Here is a 9,259-nt window from a genome sequence, read left to right on the forward strand (position 1 = left end):
TTCTCTTCAGGGAAAAGGTGGTTTGAACTCTGGATATACTGCAGCTCAGCTGGTGACTAAAATCATTTGGAATTTTGTTTTTAATCTGGGTTTAAAGACCTCTCATTCCATTAACAAAAATGCATTCTCAGAATTTAACACTAAAATGAACTCAATTTAATGAAACTAATATGAAACTGATAATGAAAACAAAGGTTTTATTTTGCAAATGTGGTAAGCCCTGAGATGTAGAAACACTGTCTTCTGATGAATGATTACTATTGATGATATCAAAGAGCTGAGAGTAAAACTTAATTTTCCTTTGATTTTTTATTTTTTAAAGATACTTTATTACTATGGTAAATAGCAATAATTTGGGGCAGTAATTCAGGGCCATCATGAACATTAGTTGTAACCATACTGTGGAATTGCAAAGTTAACAGAGACAGTTACTTGATACAATGATGGTTTGACCTGATTTTCTATAATAGTGCTTAGGATAAGTGGCATGTTGATAATTATATTTCAACAGAGAATAAAATGTTTTATACCAGGCAGTGGCATTGTCCTAAGACACACTGCATTGATATTAGACCTTTAGTATGCTTTAATAATTCTAAAGCTGAGTTTTGAGTTTCCTAAAGCTGCTTTATGAAACTGGGTACTGATACATTGTTATGTAATGTGTACCTTTGTTTTTAATTCCTAAACTTGCTCAATAAATAACTGTTTGATCCTCAGAAGTCTGGGTACACCCGGTCCAGCGTTTTGATTTTCTCCTCTCTCCTTGCCCTCTCAAGTGCTGGGGACAACCCACTAACGACCAATAGACTGGCACTCCGGCCGTTGTGACTTACACGCAGAGAATAGGTTTAGTGAGGACGTAACAGTTTTAGGTAGGAAAATACAGATTTATGGAATAAACCAGAAGCACTCATGAATTTCCCATGAGAACTAAAGTTCTGGACTTTATCTCCATAAAAGAACTGTTAGTCCTTTTCGCCCCCTATAAGATCACAGGACCTGTTGTCTTGTCATTCCTTCCATCCTCTTTCCCCAGGAATTGCAGGAGTTACTAGCCTTCTCCACAAAAGTCTTAGAATAGCCAGAGTCGCTTTTCGAGTGTTGGCTTAAAGCAATTATCAGCCCCAAACCAGTCTTAAATAAGTCCTAAGTGTGTAGGCTGTGTTTCTAGAAGAATATTTTAATCCACTTTGTTTCCTTTGATTTCTTTGACCAGGTCATGTGTGAAAAACTTTGGGTACAGATTGCTTGTTATGCTACATGAAGACTTCTACTCAAATGGAATTATTTTTTCTCCCACAGGATGAATACTCCATCTTTCCTCAGACATACTCCATAGATATTAATGGTTACATTCTTGTGTATTCTGTTACATCAATCAAAAGGTAGGAGTCACTCCTGCTGCTTGCTTGAGTTTGTTTGCTCTGCATAGATAGCATTCGTCGTTTTAAAGGATCTGATGGAATTGGTTATAGCAACTCGGACTTACCAGACTAAATGTTTTTCAGTGATTGTCTTGTGGAGCAAATAGGTTGTTAAGGGAGAAAAAATATCCCAGTAGATGTTCTCTGACACTGATAGAATAAAAACTGTATTTCTTCCCTCCAGCTGCCTAGATCGTGATTGCACATGATCTGAGCTCTTTTGCTAATGGAAATGGGAACTACATAAATTGATTTTACTTTTTGTGTGTTTTCACCATATTAATGTGGATCACAGGCTGACTGCTAGGGCCTTCTAGCTAAAGAACATCCTACAAATAGAGATTAAAATTCGTGTTTATGTGATTTGTCAGCCAAGTGTTAGACTTTCCCATTTAAATATCTCACCTATTTCATTTTGAATATTCTCAGTAAGGGTTACTTGGTGTCAAATACATGCACACATGAAGAAAGATTTGTAGGAAAGAATTAAGGAATTCCTTGTGTTCGGGTTATTTTATATTAAAATGGTGAGTTGATGACATTATATGTTTTTCCCATGATAAACATTATATAACACTAAGATGGATGTCTTATTTCGTGCTTCTGTTTTACAGTTTTGAAGTGATTAAAGTTATTCATGGCAAATTGTTGGACATGGTGGGGAAAGTGCAGTAAGTAGTAATAGTTTCTCTCTTGTTAGATACACTCCTTATAGTTCTGTCTTCTGAACAATAAGATCTGGCACTGACTAGTTTCCTTTGGCTTTTTTGTCTCACATTACTAGAATACCTATTATGTTGGTTGGAAATAAGAAAGACCTCCATATGGAAAGGTATGTAACTTCTGAATAATTGATTTATAAAATCAAGTCTGAGATGTATGCACTAAAGTACTTTTTGTAATTATTATTCTCATGGTGAAAATATTCTTAGGTGTAGCATATCTGTGTTCAGAAATATGGCAGTGAGTGTACCCAAGCAGCAAAACCAATATAAAATCTCACCCGTCCTGACCAATGTTTTCTCTAGAAAAGAGGGAGCAAAGGTGGTAGGAAATTAGCTTTGGGTTCTTCCACCATTTTGTGCAAAGTGGACTCTAAAGAGACCACAGAAGCACTTATTCATTCAACAAATAGTTTCTGAGTACTGCAGCCAGGATTAGGTCAGCGAACAGGGCCGCGGAGCCCAGTCTGGAGACGAGGAGGCTCACCAGCTGGATGCCTGTCGCCTGCGCGCAGCAGAGTTGAGCTGTGGGCCCCTTCACGGCTGCCCTTCCTCGGGTGCTCACAGCCCAGCTCGCTGTGAAATAGTCCGTGTCCTGGGTATTGGAAAACACAGTCGTGTTCTCTGAACCTCGAGGGCTTGCTGGAGCATGGGTAACCCCAAAAGGTCACATCTGTCCCGTTCCCCAACTTAGGCATTAATAAAGTGCTCCTCTGTGGTACGCACTGGATGATAAGACTGAGCAGAGAGAATTCTTCTGCGTTACAAGAAAACAGTTGATAAAAGTGGAGCCTGGTTTGTTAATAATTATAGATGTTTTCTAAATAAAGAGCGCAGTACATTAATTAGAATTTTCTTTTTCCTCTAGGGTGATCAGTTATGAAGAAGGGAAAGCGTTAGCAGAGTCTTGGAATGCGGCTTTCTTGGAATCTTCTGCTAAAGAAAATCAGGTACCAAGTTTGTAGAACTCCTTTCATGCTGCAGCCGTCAGTCCCAGGCCTGTGTCCCCTCAGTCAGCCGAGCCCCGCCCTCCCTGCCTCTCCTGTTTCACCTGTGTCCTTCCTTCCACCACTCTCGTATCAGCCTTTGGGTTGCTCTCAGGATTCTGCTTCCAAAGGGACCTAGAATATTTGTAGGATAAAACAGAAGTTAAGAGTAAAGGAAAGACTACTTTGTGAACATAGATTATTATTTTTGTTTTATATTAAAGGCTGGTACAGAAGTAAGTCCAGACGTAGAAAAGAAACGAGAATGATCTTAAATCATTTTGGCAATAATTTTGTGCCTACACCAAGCCCCTTTCTCTGTAGGATGAAACGGAGTGTGGTGGATGTATTGTTTCTCACATAGAAACTGTTAAGAACCGTTTTACAGGCCTCTGTTCCTAGGTCAGCCCGGCAGATGTTCCGTTAAAGTCACATCCTAGGAAGGCTGTCGGTTTTATCTGCGGAGGCTTCACACAGCCTCTCTTTCCTTTTCCTCCCAAGGCCTTACTGTAGCCCCGCAGCGCCCCAGCTCGCCTCCTGCCTCCATTTTCTCTCCAGTGTTTCTCTGCGGCCACTGACTTCTTAAAGCTGCATGTCAGATGGTGTCGCCCTCTGCTAGAAGGCCTGTCAGTGGGTTGCCTGTTGTCTAGAGAACAGACTCAGAGCCCTTAGTGATTCGGAGGGCGGATGAGATTGGTGCTCTTCCAGTTCCTCTTGTTGTGTCCCCGTCCTTTCTCAGTCCTTCTCAGGCATGACAGAGTACGCCCGCCACCTTCCCCACGAGGGACACTTGCCCAATGCGCCCTTCCTTCGTGCTCTCCTCGGACCTCAGCTGTCCTTTCTCGATTCACCACTTACATCCATATGGTGCTTTACAGTGTTTAAAGTCTTTTCCACTTGTTCTCTCATTTGATGCTCATATAAGAGTAGTTGATGTTCATGTCTGTGAGGAAACTATTCAGTAAGGGTGACTGGCGCATCCTGGGTAAGGATGGCTGGCACACTGTGGGCCTGGTGCCCGTTTTCCCCACCTCTGCCACTTTTCCCCTGGCCCTCGAGGTTCTTTTCTCTTAACCCCCTTAATTCGTTCCGAAATCCAAGATGTGTCGTTTACCTTTGTATTCTCCATAATGTCTAGCACGGCGGACTCTATCGGCACACCTGTCTGGTAGGTGCTTAGTCAATCCAGGAACCCCTTGACAGTCCAATCCCTTTGTCCTTGGGTTCAGATAATGAGGGAGAGTAAATCTGTGTAATTGGTTCCCAAGTGCCAGGTAACAAGGGATTTGTGTGACTCTGCTCAGCTCTTGAATGCAGACAGTAAGAATTCAGATACCAAGAGTTGAGATAGTAAGAGATACCTTCATTTCCTAATGGAATTAAATCAAACATTTATTGGGTGTCTAATCTGTCCTTAAAATCATTTAGTTGCACTATCTCATTTTGGAAGTGAGTGTAAGATCCAAAGAGGTCAATGAGTTTTGTAAGATCAGTCTATTTATATGGCATAAGAATTAGGACTAAAGTTTAAATCTAACCACAATTTGGTCCTCTCTCCTCTACACCATGCTTTCCGATGGATTTGGAGAGAAGGCCTCGTGCATGACCAAAGCATAATAGAGATTAAAGTATTCTTGGGGAGGGATACAGATACAGACTGTCTGGATTACAGAGTCTGTGTGTCAGCCTTGATTGGAATCTGGTTATAAAAACCTTGTAAAAGACATTTTTGGTCCATTGGAGAGATTTTATTATGTTCTGTATATATTAGGGAAGTAATGTTAATTTCCTTAGATGCGGTGATGGTATTGGAATTATGAAGAGAATATCCACATTCTTAGGAAATGCAAACCAAAGTATTTAGGGGCCAAGTTTCATAATGTCTGCGACTTACTTCCAAATGGGACAGATGGGTGGATGGACCAAGAGAGGGCAAGCAAATACAGCAAAGATGTTAACATTTGCTGAATCTAGAATAGTGGGGCTAGGTGATTATTGTACAGTTCTTTCCATTTTTCTGTATGCTTGAAATTTTGCATAATCAAGATTTGAAGGTGGTCAGAAGATAAAAACTTCTGCTTAGAAGATCAGTAAGTCTCGGACGTACTGTACAGCGTGGTGGACTACAGTTAACGATACTGTGTTGTTTTTGTATTTGGAAGTTGTTGAGAGAGTAGGTCGTAGAAGTTCTCACCGCAAGAAAAAAGAATCGTAACTTGTGGCAGTGAGTGTGAACTGGACTTGCTGTGGGGCTCACTTCTCAGTATATACAAACACCGAGTCGTTATGTCATACACGCAAACTCACACAGTGTTGTAGGTCAGTCATACCTCATTTAAAAAGCGTTTTTTGGGGTGGAGAAGTGCAGTTGAATGGCCCCGGCTGTCTTGGTTCTGTTTGCTGACTTCACTCTTTCTCTCTGGTGAAGGTCTGGGGGTCCTGATGCAGTCGTTCCATTGGACACGGTCCTTACATAGGCGGCGGCAGGATTGTGGCACTGTTGTGTGTGCGAGGGCAGCCCCGCATGCGTCAGTAGCTTGTGGGCCCTCCTCCAGCATGACTCGGGGGCTTTGCCCGGGAAGGCCCACCGCCTGGGGTTAATGTAGCTTTCTGACAATGACCTGGGATGGTTTGCTAGAGCTACGTTATTACGCCACTGCAGGGTTTCAGGGTGCAGGCCTCTGCCGTCTGGTTTATGCCGTATCTTCACTGTAGCTTCCAGTTTGTGACGTGGCTCTCTGTTGGGTCATTCTTCAATCTTGGCACTTCCTTTAGAAGGTAGCAAGACCCAGATAAAACATGAATCATGCTGAAGGCTCAGAGCTAAAGAGAAAGGATTCCAGCTACTGTGATTCTTCTCAGTTTTGATACATTTAGCAAATGGATCTGATAGTTGCCAAACATGTCAAGGGAGGCAAGGGTCCCGTATGGCCGCCTCACACAGCTCAAGCCAGAGAAGCACAAAGATGAGGTGATGCACTCGTCATCTGTTCTGTTGCGCTCTCCTCAGATCAGCAGGTTCCTCATTAGACAGGAAATGAATCCTTTAAGGCGAGAAGATCCTTGTGCCCAAATCAGGTAAATACAGCAGTGACATGCAGTTCTTGGGACACTGACGACCTGAGCATTTATCTCAAAGGCGTGTCTAGAGATGTCTCCGCTCTCTGTCACGCTCTCATACTCCTGCCCACGTGGTCTTGGCATGTGCTGAGGGGAATCAGGAGACCCTAAGCCTGGCGAGTCTCTCCCCACCCAAAGGGGAGAAACCAAGTAATTCTATTCCCTTACATTAGAGGTGTAAGTGATTCTAACCCACACATGTGCCAGAATGCTTGCTATTATTGATATAGAGTAGGGAGAGAATTTGTCTATGTAGTAAAGACCATGCGTGCGCGCACACCACACACCAAGTCATGTGATTAGAGACCAGTCTGTGTGAACTACTCAAGTTTCTTATTTATAATTTTTCATATAGCTTGTTTGTCATTTGTATTACTTACCTAAGTAATACAGATTCAGTGGACTTTGTTAACAGAGTGCTTGCTGGAAAAAATCAAGTCAGTAAGAATCCTGTACTCTATTATTGAACTATGGGACGTGCTTGCAGTTCTGGCTTATTTCTTGTGGAGGCCTGCAGCTGTATTTTCGCAACGGGATGAAAGAACATACTTGGGCAGAGTCAGATCACACAGATAATCAAGGAGAATTCTGAGATTTATCTAGAAAGCCAAATTCCAGGCACACTGTGTTTTCTTGGTGAGAGTTTGGCACGTGTTTTTCCAAATATTTTTCTGTGCATTTTTGTACAGTGAAATAAACACTTTGTCTAATCATGGGAAAGGAGGAAACCTTACTGAAGCCAGTGACCTTGATTAGACAAGAGGGGTGGGATCTGGGGCCAGCTTTAGCTAAATTAGGGGTGCCTTGTCCATGGCAGCAGGGAAGGAGCCGGAGCCGGTGAGCCCAGACTCAAGGGTTGGTCACTTTGGTGGACGGAGTATGTAGAGTTCTCTCATGAATGCTGTGAGCTGGAAAACACAGTTACCAGCTGAGTGTGAGAATGGGGGAGAGGCTTTAGAAATCCCGGGAGAAAGTGAAGGCATGAAAGCTGCATCCGGGGAGTGACTAGACCAGGGGAGTGCAGTTGCGTGGTGCCGAGGGTCCCCTCTGGAGTCCAGGTCCCAGCGGTAAAGTGAGCTGGGCCCCTCTGGCTGTGCGGCTGCAGGTGCCGAGCAGGCGATGGCTGGCCGAGAAGGAAGCTGCAGTACGGTGACAGCAGGCGTGCGCTGTGGGCTCAGTGCCGGCCAGGGAGGACAGTGAGGATGAGAAGTGGTTAAGGGACAGAGAAGTGTCCTCGGACAAAGGAAACCCTTCCCTGTGGGGCTGAGAACTGGGGAGTTTGGGGTATTGAGGGAGGGAGGGAATGAGAGCGAGAAAGAAGATGGGTGATGGAGGGTACTTGACATTGGGCGATGGAGGGGTAGCTGTTGGTATTGACGAGACCTAGGTGCTGCCCCTTGAGGCTTTTGAGAACAGGGGCAATTTTTGATTATCATCAGGGACGGGTGTTCAGCCTAAGAGGGGAATCCCTGCCCAAAATACCAGTGACTCCTCAAGAAGGGCCTGTGGGGCTGCCCAGGCGGCTGAGCGGCGGCGGTGGGGAACGACTGGTCATTGGAGGAGAGGAGGCCGCAGGGCTGAGAGCGGTGTTGGAGACAGTGCCGCCGCTCCAGAAGGGAGAGGGGAAACGACTCGGGGCTTATATGGGCTCGAAGCTGGCTTACATCATTGCAGAGCTGTGTACGAGTTGAAGCTGAGCGTTTCAGGGAAGCGGGGGGCACAGGTCTGGAGGGGTTAGTGGGGTGCGGGAAGGGCGCCTGCCCTGCTGTCGGTCCCGTGGCTCAGGGCTCTGAAGAGGGAACCCTCCTCCCGGGAAAGCAGCATTCAGATGGGAATGAGAGCTGACAGGTGAGCGGGTGCTCGTACTGGACCCTGAAACTCTAGAGGAACCAGAGCGGGGAGGGACTTCTTGGGCTGCGGCCGGTGAAAACGGGTCAGAAGCGTGATGCAAGGTTAGCTCCCGAGTCAGGAGGTGGCAGGGGTGAGGTGTGGGGCAGGAAGGGAGTCTGGGGACCTCCACCCGCCGGGGCGACGGTGGGCGGTGGGCCTTCTTCAGTCCTGCCAGCAGTAGAAGTATTCATCAGGGTTCCACTTTAAAACTAATGCGGTCTAGTTTTCTCTTTGATTTTCAGACGGCTGTTGATGTCTTTAGAAGGATAATTTTGGAGGCAGAAAAAATTGACGGGGCCGCTTCACAAGGAAAGTCGTCCTGCTCGGTGATGTAACCCTGCTGCAGAACCGGACACTGGGAGTCGATCCTGCCCGAAGAAGCAGACTGCCCGTTATCCTTTAAGATAAACTCAGCTTCTTTTTCCTTCTGTTAACCTGAAAGATTTCATTTGGGTCAGAGCTTTTTCCTGCCCCACCCCCCTTTCAGATTATGTTAAACTCTGACTCTGTCCAAATGAGTTCACTTCCATTTTCAAATTTTAAGCAATCATATTTTCAATTTATATATTGTATTTCTTAATAATATTATGACCCAAGAATTTTATCGGCATTAATTTTTCAGTGTAGTTTGTTGTTTAAAATAATGTAATCATCAAAATGATACATATTGTTACACTACTATTAACTAGGCTTCGATATATCAGTGTTTATTTCATTGTGTTAAATGTATACTTGTAAATAAAATAGCTGCAAACCTTAACCCCTCGAGCTACTTGGTGTGGCCTTTAAAGAAGAAAACGTGGTCCCACTGAGGGAACCTTTCCCTGCCTCGGTGGGTGGGGGGGCTCCCGCTGGGGGTGGGGGTGGCCGCGGGCCGGCCTGCTGACCGCAGGGGCTCTGGGGCTCTGGGGCTCTGGCACCTGGCAGGCCCACCAGATGGCAGGGCCGTGGGACGGTTGGGAAGAGGCCCAGAACTGGGCTGGCTTTCGATCGACCCCAGCTGCTGAGTGGCCTTGGAGGGTCTGTGAGGAGAGTTAGTCCCCAGTAGTGACTGTTCTCCCCTGCACCCTCAGAGCCCCCACCTTGAGTGGGGGGCTTCGTGCCGTGGGGGCAC

At 45.2% G+C, this 9,259-nt stretch overlaps 1 protein-coding gene across 1 annotated transcript in view; it reads left to right on the forward strand.

Moving 5' to 3' along the window:
• RHEB (Ras homolog, mTORC1 binding) overlaps positions 1 to 8,905 on the forward strand; it is a 40,889-nt gene extending 31,984 nt beyond the window's left edge. Inside the window, exons 4-8 of the mRNA XM_081799797.1 lie at positions 1,306 to 1,388; positions 2,042 to 2,098; positions 2,212 to 2,259; positions 3,018 to 3,099; positions 8,388 to 8,905. Of these exons, the coding sequence (XP_081655923.1) occupies positions 1,306 to 1,388; positions 2,042 to 2,098; positions 2,212 to 2,259; positions 3,018 to 3,099; positions 8,388 to 8,480 (363 nt within the window). The 3' untranslated portion in view covers positions 8,481 to 8,905. The remainder of the gene's footprint in view (positions 1 to 1,305; positions 1,389 to 2,041; positions 2,099 to 2,211; positions 2,260 to 3,017; positions 3,100 to 8,387) is intronic.
• Positions 8,906 to 9,259: the final 354 nt, after the last annotated feature.

The sequence above is a fragment of the Leptonychotes weddellii genome, chromosome 12, assembly GCF_054177405.1.
Source record: "Leptonychotes weddellii isolate Sample4059 chromosome 12, ASM5417740v2, whole genome shotgun sequence".
NCBI classification, from domain to species: domain Eukaryota; kingdom Metazoa; phylum Chordata; class Mammalia; order Carnivora; family Phocidae; genus Leptonychotes; species Leptonychotes weddellii.